At 43.5% G+C, this 13,776-nt stretch overlaps 1 protein-coding gene across 1 annotated transcript; it reads left to right on the top strand.

The window, feature by feature from the left end:
* The first annotated feature begins 390 nt into the window (after positions 1-390).
* Positions 391-5,592, top strand: LOC147898296 (DNA-directed RNA polymerase V subunit 7-like). Its single transcript, XM_087379478.1, has 2 exons — positions 391-512; positions 4,653-5,592. The coding sequence occupies exon 2, from the start codon at positions 4,667-4,669 to the stop codon at positions 5,219-5,221; it is 555 nt and encodes a 184-aa protein (XP_087235604.1). The 5' UTR covers positions 391-512; positions 4,653-4,666; the 3' UTR covers positions 5,222-5,592.
* Positions 5,593-13,776: the final 8,184 nt, after the last annotated feature.

The raw sequence follows: 13,776 nt of genomic DNA, 5'->3' as shown, positions 1-13,776 counted from the left end.
TTGGTGTACACATAAGCACAAGGTGCACACGAGTACACACTTTTGTTGTTGGTAAGAAGCACACGTGTACACGTACAAGTACACACATCCACATAAAAGTGCATACACAAGTGCACAGAGAGGCAATGCGTGTACGACGAGAGTTGGTTTGCCAACACTGAGCCAATGTCACACACACACACATGCATGGCGGTCAAACAACCACAATCGATAAATGGCAGCATGGAGGAGGTACCTACGAGTATGGCCATATGTTACATGTCAGCCAATCAGAGACTGACAAGTGGCAGTACGAAATGGTGACACGTGCGCATTTTGTCCATTGGTGGAGGAGAATTGATAACACACACATGCGAGTTCATGCAAATGCATGAACACTGGACACTGGCTTATTAACAACAAGGCGCTCAGCAATCTCCGAAGAGACGTTTGTAAGAACGAAGGTAGCCAAGGAGAACAGAGGCGTCCACAGAGCTGGCGAGACGTCGGCAGCAACCATCTTCCACGTCCAGGTCAGTACCCAGATATCTTTGTCCTCCACTTAGGAGCGAGGCTGCAGCTCTGGAGCTATAGATTCCCCGCAGAAGCTCGATTGTGGCGAATGCTAATCAATAGGAGAGTGTGACAAGCTCACAAATGCGTCGTGTTGTCAACTCGCTCGCTTATGCGCACCTATCGTTAGGCGACCTCTCTTCCTTCTTGGGCTGTTTTCATTTACGCCATGCTTGCCACATTGCTGTCCTTGGTGTCCGTCTATATCTCTCTCTGGTCCTTCGCGTCTATGGATTGAACGAAGCAGATTTTGTTGTTTAACGTCTTGGTTTTTGCATGTCGCTCCTTTGGGTTCACGGGGGCCTGGGAAATTTTCCATTCACTAGAGAGATGTGGCCTTCCAGCTGCTAGAGCAACCCTTCTCCCTGTTGCTGGTGGAGCACTTTTGCAACAGGTCTGGGCGGACGTCAACGGGGAAACTTATTCCTTGTCAAGCATTCAAAAACAGAGTTACAATAGAGTTCAGAGGAGGATGCTTTGATGCACCTTTCCTCGGAAAATCCTATAATCCTAGCGATGGAAGCACCAAGCGGTCGATTAGCTCCGACGCCAATACTTTAGGAAAGACCAAAAGCAAGGAAGATGAGGGTCACAGTATCTCGGAGGAAATGTAAAGGGACCAATAGAATGCAGAAACGGAGAGGACGCCACATCAGACAGAGTCTCAGAGCTGGGCATCATTGACAAACAGTCTAATCGATCCTACAGGTAAAGTCAGCTTGGATAATTTGGATGAAGATCTCCATGACGAATCGGTGGCCTGGCTCAAAACCCACGCTCCCATAGGATTCTTGCACGGCCCTTTGCCTCCAGCGGGTATCTTGGGTTAGAAACATCTGGTATAGGAAGGGACTCTTAGTCCCCAAATATTCCTGAGTAAGGGTTGCTATGTCCTTTAAAAAAAGCTGAAACGGCAAAAAATCTATAAGTCAAGGTCTGTGCTTTGTTAGAAACATACCTTTGGATCTAGAGCAATCGTCTCTAGACTTAACTCACGATGTGAACTCCATGATGTTTTGTTAACTTTGACAAGAAATAGGGAAGGCTATAGGGGTAAAAGGAAAGCTTCATAAATCTTAGAGGGAACCCAGTGATTGGTGTTGAGGTGGATTTTACTGAAGAATTCTCTAACTCAATCTGCATCTTGTCCATCTACGAAACTCAGAATAATCAACGTAGAAACTTTTATGGAACACATAGATCTCAAGGTCAGAATGGAAAAGATGATGAAACAAACAAAGATCTACTTCAGAGAATAGTGGACAGGGGAAATATATGGACCCATAAAAGAAACTTTCAAGATCAGAAAAAAGAATTACAAGATGAATCACATTGCTCCTCAAGAATGAGATCATTGTGGTACACTTTAAGAAGTTGCTATCAACAGAGCCTGACGTTAATCAAGCTGTGCTCCAGGATAGTATAAGTGCAAACAGGCGAGGCAATGGTTTGTTGCTAGACCAGACAAGCACCACTGACTTTTAAGGAACTAAAGGAGGCTGTTAATGTCACGGCAGATGGTAAAACCACGGACTCCCCATCGAATTCTATAAAAGTAGTTGAACCTTGCCTCCTAGACGAGCCTCTTTAATGGGTCTCTCCCTACTCACCTGAATGGTGTATCACTAAACTAATCCCAAAGGGTGGCAACAAGAAGGAACTTAAGAACTGGAAAAATGGAGTGGATTCCAAGCCAACCTTGCTGGTAGAAAAAAAGTCTTAAATCATTGTATATACCCAATGGCCATTATTTTTCTCTAGTGCTAGGCCCCCTCTCCACAATGGTTGAATCAATATATTAATGTAAATATATTTTGTTGGGGAGGGTGGCTTACATAAGAGGAAGGTCTCTCAAGTCAAATGTTCATTTTGTTTAAAGGACAAGAAGAAGGGGGACTTGGTGTTGTTGACATACAGACAGCAGCTAAACAATCAGCAGCTACAAGGGTGGTTAAGGCCATAGTTAAACCCCTCATGAAAGGACAAGGACTTGGTGTTGTTAACATACATGCAACAACTTAGAAATCGGCAGCTACATGGATACAACTCCTCAGAAATTGGCAGCTACATGGATATTAAGGCCATACTTATGTGAAAGCATGTGAAAGAGAGAGAGAGAAAATGACACCAAATCAAAGGCAAAAGCAAGTGTTTATTTGCTGGAATACAATCTCAGCCAAGGGAGGCCATTGAGGAGAAATGCTCCAAGTGACCAAGTACAAGTGTGAGAGGGGGGCTTATATATAGGCCCCATGCCAGTCTGGCTGGCCTGCTTGGAGCAGGCTGATTGGCGGACCTTGTGGTTGGCTTGACCTGACGAGCAGGTCAGGCTGACCCAACCACTAGGTCGGGCTGATCCGACCCAAACAGTGTTGGGTAAGGTCAGTTTGACTCAACCAGGCAAGTTGGGTGACCCGAACTGGTTGGGTGCTCAAACTAGGCGCCAACTCTACCCTAACCTTGGGCCTAGGTTGTCTTTACGAGCCAGCCTTAACCAGGTCACCACTCGGCCTGTAGTCTGCCTTTGACCTTGGCAAATATGTTCAGGTTCCTAGCCCCCCATACTTGGGCACTCCCACAAAGAATCCCTCTCTCACTATGAGATGCCATAAACTTTAACACCCACTCTCCAGCTCATGGTGTACAAATGATATAAAGAAGCAAGCCGATGAAGATGCAACCGTGGACCCTCCAGCACCACAATTACTGGATTCACCTCAGAGAGCACTTGACAGCCCGGATGGTGGAAACGTATTCCTGAATCCTATAACAGTTATGACAAGCACTAAGCAGACGTATGAAAATGGATACCAAAAACTAAGGAGAATTGCGTTTCTGCCAATGCTTGTAATGCAGTCCACATTGCGGAGGAGATCGTGACATGAGGAGTTCTACTTCACGATACAGTTTTACCCTTGGCTTGGGAGCAATTCATGGAGCAGCAAGAAGCAGCCAACTGTGGCCTGGTCTTGTATTGAGGCTGAGTATCAGGCTGCTTGTGGTGCTGTGGGCAAGGTGGTATGGCTGAGAAGGTTACTTGGCGAGATTGGCTTTCAGCAGAGGGACCCACAGCCATCCAGTGTGACAACCATACCTGTATAGCTATTGCTCGGAATCCAGTATTCCATGCCCAGACCAAGCAGAGATAGTCTTACTTTGTTCATGATAAGATTTGGATGGTGACATCTTGCTAGCTTTTTGTTTGACGGAGGACAATGTGGTGGACCTCTTTACAAAGCCTCTACCACAGCAGATTGAGCACCGTCAACATGCCAGCTCACTGGGATCACTTCCACATCCAGGAGCTGAGAGGGGGTGTTAGAATTCTGTTCATCTCCTGTCTGTACCATAGGGAGTGAGGGCTCTTATGTGGATGTGGCCGGCAGAGGATGGTAGTAGTTTTCTCTTCTTCTCTCCCTGGTTTTCTGCTAGTAGTTGGGGGGGCTGTTGCCAGGGCACGTGGGCTAGATGTAGGGCCTGGCTAGCCGGATATGGGCTGGTAGAGGCTGGTATGGCCAGCTGTTGGAGGGCTTTCAAGCAGGTTTTCTCCAATGAATAAAGCAGAAGTTGGGCATTTCTGCTCTCTCTCCCTTTGCAAATTTCTGCTGCATTTCTGACATTTTGCAATCAATGGATACTTATTTGAATGTTGTAATCATCCTTCTGAAGTGCTACAAAGGAGCCGTGGTCTGTGGAGTGTGACAGTTCAGAACTCAGCTACAAAGACATTTGCATAAATGTATGCTCATCTGTGCCAACAGCATGTACATGCACGCATGTGCTGTGTGTGCTCGTGCATGCAGATGCAAGATCCAGATGTGCATATGCATGTGTAGATGTGCATTTCTGTTAATGCATACATGTGCAATGATGTACACCCACTATTGGGTAGCCATAGCTCCATTGAGATGTCACAATAGATTGTTCCTGTTATGCAGGATGGTATTCATTTGCATGTTCATGGTATTTATTTCCATTTTGTTCATGCTTACATGGAACTTTCATAATATGTAAGTGTGTGGTGTGTGGAGAGAGAGAGAGAGAGAGAGAGAGAGAGAGAGAGAGAGAGATTCATTTACTGTATTGTCTGGTCATTACAGTACACATAAACACCATGTTCTATGAAATTGGCATGAACCGTCGTGTTGTGCTACAACCCCACAAGCTTCGTAATGGGGTTCTTCTTAAGGCCTCTGTTCTTATTCAGTTATTGGAGGACATGAAAAACTTAAAGTGTAGTGAAAATGATGGCTACTATGTTACTCCCACATCCCTTGAAAACATGGGGGAAGGTAAGGTCCGTTCTCACACAGGTGCAGTTGTTTTTCCCGTGGAGTTTAATTGCATTGTTTTCAAGCCCAAGAAAGGGGAAATTCTGCATGGTGAGGTCGTAAAAGTACTCAAACATGGATGCTTTTTATCTTGTGGACCTCTGGAGGAGGTGTTTTTGCATGCAGAAACAATGACGGGGTTTGAATATAATTTTAGGGGAAGCATGCAATTTTCCAGCTTCAGGAATGGTGATGGGTCGGAGATTAAAGTTGGAACTGTGGTGCGCTTCAAGATACTGGGACTCAAGTGGTTTGAGGAGGTTAGGCAATTCAAGGCCTTAGCTACTTTGAACGGTGACTATTTAGGAGTTATCACAGATCACACTGATGAAATGTAGAATGCATGCAGTACCACTGCTGTTTGTGATGATGGGCTGCGTAATGAGGAGGGATAATATCACTTGGATGAAATGTAGAATGCATGCAGTACCACTGCTGTTTGTGATGCTGGCTGAGTAATGAGAGGGATAGTCATATTACTTGGTTTTGTTCTGGATCCAGGGCCATGCTGTGGATATGTTTATGCTGTTATAGAAATTCGCTAATGGTTTTGGGATCTCACTTGGATGAAATGTACAATGCATGCAGTACCACTGCTGTTTGTGATGCTGGCTGAGTAATGAGGAGGGATAGTCATATTACTCGGTTTTGTTCTGGATCCAGGGCCACGCTGTGGATATGTTTATGCTGTTATAGAAATTTGCTAATGTTTTTGGGATCTCACATGCTGATCAAAATTAAATATTTCTCAATGAATGGTATTTAGGAGTCATCCTAGATCACATTGAGGAAATCTAGAATGATCTCAGTACCACTACTGTATGTGATGACTGGCTGAGTAATGAGGAGGTATAGTCATATTACTTGCTTCTGTTCTTGATCCAGGTCCAACAAGTTCTGTGGATTTGTTTACGCTTTTATAGAGATTTGCTAATGGTGTTTGGGATCTCACATGGTGATCAAAATTAAATATTTTTCAATGAATGGTATTTAGGAGTTATCCCAGATCACACTGATGAACTCGAGATGCATGTAGTATCACTGCTGTTTGTAATGACTGGCTGAGTAATGAAGAGGGAAGGTGTTTGGGATCTCACATGCTGAAAAAAATTAAATATTTCTCAATGAATGGTATTTAGGAGTTATCCCAGATCACACTGACAAAATCTAGGATGCATGCAGTACCACTGCTGTTTTTGATGTGGCTGAGTAATGATGAGGGATAGTCATATTTCTTGACGAGGTCCACAAGTTATGTGGATATGTTTACGCTTTATTTGGGATCTCACATGGTGATGAAAAATCAAATATTTCTTAATGAATGGTATTCAGGAGAGGGATAGGTGTTTGGGATCTCATATGCTGATCAAAATCAAATATTTGTCAATGAAAGGTATTTAGATTCCAGATCACGCTGATGAAATATAGAATGCATGCAGTACCACTGCTCTTTGTGATGACTGGCTGAGTAATGAGGAGGGATAGTCATATTAGTTGTTTTTGTTCCTGATCCAGGTCCACAACTTTTGTGGATATGTTTACGCTTTTTAGTTTGGAATCTCACATGATGATCAAAATAAAATATTCTTAAGGAATGTTTTCTGATGCCTATTTAGGACCCTCCTTCTAAATATGTTATGTCACACAAAGATATGATTGGATAATAGTTTGATGATCCCAAAAGTCTAGAAGTAATTGGAACATTCACTTACTGAAGAGACTTAAACTCACCTGGTTCCGATGGTCTTACTCCTTTTTTTACAGCCTTTTGGGACATGATAGGTGATCATATTACTTCAGCCCTGCAGGGCATTTGGGACTCGGGTGAGATGCCTGACTCATTGACCGAGGGACTCATTCACCTTATCCCGAAAGGTGGCAACATGAATTTTGTATCCCATTGGAGACCCATCACTCTTTTGGGCACTCTAAACAAAATCCTTGCCAAGGCGATCAGCATCCGATTGCAGCCCCTTCTTCCAGACCTCATCCATGATACTCAGACAGGCTTTGTGCATGGCAGGAGCATATATAATAATATCTTTTCCTTTTGGGAAGTCACAGAGTGGGCTATGCAGAGCAGGCAGAGGTTGGCAGTTCTACTCCTGGACTTTGAGAAAGCCTATGACATATAGATTGGGGTTTTCTTGAGGGCACTCTTCTACGATTTGGATTTTCAGATGCATGGATTAGAGGGGTGGCCTCCCTTTACAGATCAGCCCAGAGCCAGGTTTTGCTTAGAGGGATAAGGGGTGACAGGTTTCAGATTTCCAGATCAGTTCGTCAGGGATGCCCTTTAGCCCCCTTCCTCTTTCTTTTTGTGGCAGAAGCTATGAGTATCTTTCTTAGATCTTAGGCTGAGCTTTATGGGTTGAGATTGCCCTTGAGACAGGAGCAGGAGCTTCTTGACTATGAGTTGGCTCATGACACTGCTATTTTTATTGAGGCCTCTTCGCAGTCACTTGATTCTTTACTCAGCTGTAGGGACACACATTAACTGGCATAAATCCTTTGGCTTTTGGATCAGTGACGAGGACACTCCAAGCTGAGGAGTTGACATTGGCTTTTTATGGATTCAGAGGGGTGTTCCTGTCAGATATTTAGGATGCCAGGTAGGATTGGGCATCTCTCCAGCATAACAGTTTGCCCCAATACTAGAAAGTATAAGGAAAAAGCTCCTTTTTTGGAGCTCAGTCAAATTCGACCTTGCCTCTAGAGTTGTGGTAGTGAACCAGGTTCTCTTGGCCACCGCTTGGTTTGTGTGTTCTTGTTGGTGCCGATCTAAGGATTGCATCACTCAGCTCATTAGATCAGTCATAAATTTTTTATGGAGTGGACTTGATGGCACGATAGATGTTGCAGTGAGGGTGGCTTGGGAGACCATTATTCTCCCTACATGGGAAGGGGGCCTTAATATCATTGACTCGGACTTGCTGTGCAGGGCATTGCTTTGTAAGGTAGTGGTGAGGGGACTCATGCCTGGGCAGGAACCTTGGAAGGATTTCTTTTTTGGACGCATTAAAGCTTGCACACCTACCTTAGGAGATGATTGGGTGGACAGTCCTCGCTGGATTTTTACTTCCGCCTCTCTTAGGTCTCCTACTCTCCTCTCATGACTGCCATCCTCCAAGCTTGGGGAAGCTTCAAGAACACTCTTCGAAGGGTTTCGTTCTCTACCCTTCAAGAGATTGATAGGCAGCCGATCATTTGGAACGATAGTATACTTGATGAGCATGGCAGACCACTGGGCACTTTCCATTATATGCAGTGGTCTAGATGGAAGAGAGGCCCCGCCTACAAAGTAGGCACTTTGAAGGCTTTTGTCAGGATACTTAAGGATTAGAGGCTGTAATCCGTGAGTCACCCCAGAGGGGTAGTACGCAGGATTCAGTAGATAGATGCAGCCATCCCGGTGGAATGGACAGTTGAGATGCCTATTACTTCCACCACTTGGATGGGAGCTTTTTCAAGGACAATAGTTTCTTTACAGGTGATCGCTCTTCGAGGTCTCGAGGAAGATGCTTCTCTTTGAGGTTGGGGATGGAGGTATACTCTCTAGATTTACGGATGATATTCTTCTAGAGGTTTCCTTTCAACATGTTAGGATTGCTGGTTTTGTGAACCATGGAGCTAGCTTGCAGTGGTACTTAGACCCCAACCCTCTGCTCTTGGCCCTAGGATCCTAGAGGTTGTGGTTATATGGAGGTGCACCTATCAGGTGCTTGCAGTGGGACCCAGAAGAGTGGGAGTGGATAGATCATGAGCACCGAGAGAGGGGGATTCCCTTCTTTCGTTTCACGACTGATAATGCCAGGAGATTTCAGTTGAGCAGTAGAGGTTGGATTCCCTCCAGAGCCCCCCATTGGGATAGCTTCTTCATCACCGCAGATTTGCGTAGGAATTTTGGAGGAGGCTCTGGAAATCCCTCAGAAATAGAAAGATCACTCTCTTCTTTTGGCTTTCTATTCATGGAGGGATTGCAGTGAACTTGTGGAGATCATGATTTGGGGCTGATCCCACTTGCCCTCGCTGTCATTCTGCAGAGAAGTCAGTGCGACATTGCCTTTGGGACTGCAATCAAGCGAGGACTGTTTGGAAAGGATTTGCTCGCATACTCAGCATTTTTCATACTTCCCCTTTCTTCATGACTTGGGGCTCGGCCCGAGGTGTTTTATGAGAGTGAGCCTTCTTCTTGGGCACTCTCGATCCGCCGACAGGTGATAGAGTCCTGCTCTCTTCAAGATGTATCACATATTCCTTTCAGAGCTTCACATGTTTCAGTGGACACCTCTTGGGAGATTTTGGCTAGCATTTCCTCTTGGCACATTTGGAGAGCCAGTTGCACAGAGGCCTTGGACGACACCCAGATATATCCATCACAGGTGTTCGGGTATTTGGAGTGACACAATATACACTTTGATAGCCATATGGGCTAGCATGCAGGGCCCTTCACGGGTGGCCTCTTCTAGGAGGACTGTATTTCTTGGAGTTTGGAGGGGTTCTCCCTTTTTCTTGGAGGTTGCTACCGGATTGATATGGCACTATCAGCCCCAATCCTTTCTTTTTGGCTCTTGAGCTTTTCATGCATTGCATGGTGTATCCCGTATTCCCGTATGGAGCTTGCTCTAACGGTTTTCTTTAATACTTAATAGAAGTCTCTTTTTTGCAAAAAAAAAGAGACTTCAACTCTTCATGTTGATACTTCAACAACCACTTAATGTCTGAATAGTGACCTATAATTTTTTCATGATCTTTTTGAAGTAACATAATCTATCCTCCATCTATAAATATTTAGATGCAGGGTTCTAGTAAAAGATACATCTTCATTTCGTGGAAATATAACCAATGGCATTCTCTCAATCAAATACTTAGTTACATTGGATTCCAATGAATTGTCAAGGGGTTTTCCACACAACATGTGGAACTACTTCAAGAGCTCTCTAGCATACCCAAATGTTGGATTGAGTTGACATGATATGAGAATCTGATCTCCAAATCGTTGTGCCAAGAAAGTAATGTAAGATGACCCTTGTTTTTTATGGAGAACTTTGCTATAAGCTTTTCTTTCACCCTGGTGAGTAATTGCTGACAAGACTTTGTTATAAGCAGAGCATCAACATAAAGAATGAGAATGCTTTGACTTGTTTGGAGAATATATGGAAGCTAAAGTTTGAAAACCAAGATGAAGAAAAGCATCAAGTTTGGCATTCAACTACCTATGGGCTTGGTTTTTGAGATGTTCCTAAACAAAAAAAGATAACATTTAGGTTGATCCTTGATGTACCCATTCAAAAATGTACATTTTGAATGTACCCATTCAAAAAGGCATTTTCGACATCCCTTTAGCAGATGGGCAGATTATAAACCCTTTAGCAGATGGGCACATTATAATGTGCAATTATAGTAGTCATTGTTCTAGCAGTGCCATTTTAGCAATTAGAGAAAAAGTATTGTCATAACTTGTTCCATAGTCCTATGAGTATCCCTTGGCAAGAAATGGGCATTTGTACTTGTCAATTTGACAATCAAAGTAAGATTAGCTTTGTGACCCACTTTCATCCAATACTATGCTTGTTTTTAACCAGTTTTGCAAGAGTCCATGTCTTGTTGTCTATGATGGCTTGATATACCTCATCCATTGTTGTTTGCCATTCTAGAATACTATGGAGTTTTTGGATAAATTGTTGCCTCATTGATCTTCATCAATCATTCACAAAAGCATAGCTGGTAGTATTCGTCCATCTATCCCAGTCTGGGATGTTCCTTGATGAGTTGAGTTTGCATAACAATGTTACTGTTTCTAGGAGTCACTACCATGGATTGCTCATTGCCTAGAGCTTTCTTATTTAACCTTACAAAATAGTTCCAAAGGTCTTAAAGTGGGCATTTGAACAAGTATTGGCTATTCACTAGAATTGCTATCTTTATCATCAATAACAGCGAGAAAAAATGAATTGCCTTTTACCAAAGATCCCATAGCTGACAGGCTTCACTATAATCATTAGACCCTCCCTTACGTACCCTTTTTTGTGACTTGGCATCAAGATGTCTTCTAAGCTCATTTGGCACATGAACATAGTAAGAGTTTCGTAAAATCTTCTCATCCATCATACAACATGCGGTTTAGCAATGACTTATAGGAGTGAGCTCTAATTGTTGTCTAGTTGCTATCTCATGCACACAAATATGGGACATTCAAGAGTCTCATTCTTGTTAGGGTATCCATATGAAGGAATATTAGGTTAGTTGATGGTTGGTCTTGAGAACTATGTCAGTCTTGGCCCCTTGTGCAAGGGAGAAATTCTTTATCTAATGTTGTACTCTACCTTCTTTGTATAGTGGTTAGATTTAACCCCCCTAAATCCTTGGAGGGAGATCAATGCTTCATGTGTTCCAAAACATTTGGAGCGATTGATTGGTTTTCTATCATTCCTCAAAGATGGGGAGAACAATGGTGCTCTTACATATGCTAGAATGTGAGCTCCAATATCATCTTTGATGTAGTAGAGCATTAATGCTCCTTGAGCTTTGGCAAGTTTGTTCAAAGTGAGCCCCCACCCTTCCCCACCAGGCGTTGCAGTGGAACAGGTGAAAGGTTTTCATACATGGGCGGCAACACCAAAGGAGGCATAGGAGCCTCTAGAGGAAGGGTGCACATTCCTTGTAAATAATCATAGTGGGATGCCCCCTCTTGAACCTTGTTGTACTTGGTTGGCTTGCGGTTATTTTACAGGGGCATATGTGTTAGAATTATTGATAAATTCTAGGCAGTGACCACTATAAAGTCAATAAGTGGATTAGGGGCACTTTTCCCTCATTTAGAGGTACTACGATTAGTGAAGGATAAGGCTTGTTACTTAGACAAAACCTTATCCCCTCTTTGTATTGCTTTACTCTATTCTATTGCACATTCGTTGTTCAACTCTCACTCTCTCTCTGGCTTCCTGCTCTCTCTCTCCATTTATATCATTTGGTATTAGAGCAGCTAGAGCTCCCGGACCTTCTCTCACCCACAAGCTTCAGCTCAAGCGTGAGAAGCTACCTACCTGTGAATCATTCCATATAGCCATAGTTGGCTGTTCCGTACAGTGCAATCCTTCGTACGCCCAGTGCCAATCTGCTCCCTTTCGTACAAGTGTTGTCATTCGTAGAAGAGAAAAACTGTCGCCGTTCGTACACTGCTCCTGTGAGCAGTTTGTACACTATAGTACTGAGCCGTACGTGCGCTATCTTCTAGCCGTACAATTGTATAGACATACATGTATTTGTGCTGTACCACCTGCTTCTCTTGGCCATACAATCGTACAGACGTACGGTGGTCTTGCCTTGCACCACCTGCTTCTGATGTCCGTATAACTCTATAGTACAATTGTATAGACACTTCTGTCAGTCATCCGTATAGTTGAGTAGAGCCATCCGTACAACTTGCGCAGGCATCCGTACAACCTACGCAGGCGTCTGTACAAATCTCGCATGCATCCGTACACAGTGCATCAGCTGTCCGTATAGCTCTTCATGCAGCTGTCCATACACTTCTGCTCTTGGCTTCAAGGTGCTCCTTTCAGGTTGCAGCTTCGTACCATTTGCATGTTACTCTTGCAGGGTAACAGACACAGAGTGCATTTTGGGGCTCTTTTGTTTGTGTATGCACACAGGTGCATTTTGCAGGGAGCCATTGTTTGGCTGTGGATTCAAGCAGGTGCATTTGGGATTGTGGGTGTGCTCATTTGCACACATTGGCAGTAGAATTTGGGTCTTTTGCAGATAAATTGCAATTTGGGGCTTTTAGTCAATTTGCCCCTTTTAGAGTTGCAATTTCTTGCAAAAATTTGGGGCTTTTTGCTTTACACTGCAATTTCTTGCATTTTTGGGGCTTTCGGTCAATTTGCCCTCTTTTGGATGCAATTTCCCTAAAGAAATTTGGGCTTTTGGCATTCTGATGCAATTTGGCATCAGTCAATTTGCCCTCTTTTGGATGCAATTTCCCTGAAGAAATTCGGGCTTTTGGCATTCTGATGCAATTTGGTAGTGTACAAACATTTTGGGACTGTTGTAGGTAATTTTGGACTCATTTTGAGTGACATTGTAGACATTGGCAAATTTTGCAATGTTTTTTGGTAGATTGAGAGCATTTGCAGGGTGATTGAAGTGCATTTTGAGCCTTTGATAGGCTGACAGTATTTGTCACTATGGGTAGATTTTTCTTTGCAGATTTCACTTGTGCATTTTACATCCTAGGAAGGGGTTTTACTTGGTCAGTATGTTGTATTTTTTGAAATTATCTGGTGAAAATGGCTCATAACAACCCCGATGAGGTTTTCGGAGTTCTCACACAGGAGGATAAGTTGGATGGCACCAACGACTCCTTGTGGAGTTTCATAGTTCGCAATATCTTGGTTGGCAGACATCTTTGGGATTATGTCAGTGGAGATGAAGCAAGACCAGATACAGCGACTACACTTGTCACTCCTATAGCTGGAGGCAAGGGTAGAGGTTCAAATGCAGCACAAGTAATTGGAGCAGCCGCTCCAAGAGCCCCCACGACAGAGCAAAAAAGATGGGACTCTAGAGATGCACAAGCCCTTTCAGAAATTTCTCTTTTTGTTAAGAGGTTCATTATACCTCATGTTCGGTCATGCAAGACATTGTGAAGGTGCGGATCGTGCTCTACTAGTGCAACGTGGAATTAGCAAAAGATCAAGGGGGATCAAATCATAGAAGAAACTCCATGAGAGAGACATACGGTAGGCAATACTCAATCTATTCAAATGTGTGTAATCAACAATACATGATAGGCTTCTTATATAGAGAGAGACCTTTGAATAGTCAACACATGTGGGATCCTCTCATCCACATTTCTCCTTGTGGATATCCTTGATCCACATCTTCACAT

The sequence above is a fragment of the Dipteris shenzhenensis genome, chromosome 9 (assembly GCF_047967505.1).
Source record: "Dipteris shenzhenensis isolate YYH24624 ecotype China chromosome 9, Dip_SZ_1.0, whole genome shotgun sequence".
NCBI lineage: Eukaryota > Viridiplantae > Streptophyta > Polypodiopsida > Gleicheniales > Dipteridaceae > Dipteris > Dipteris shenzhenensis.
This window is presented reverse-complemented; position numbering and strand designations above follow the sequence as displayed.

What these genes read in the sequence shown, in the direction of transcription:
- LOC147898296 (XM_087379478.1), top strand. Translation starts at nt 4,667, where the DNA reads ATGTTCTATGAAATTGGCATGAACCGTCGTGTTGTGCTACAACCCCAC.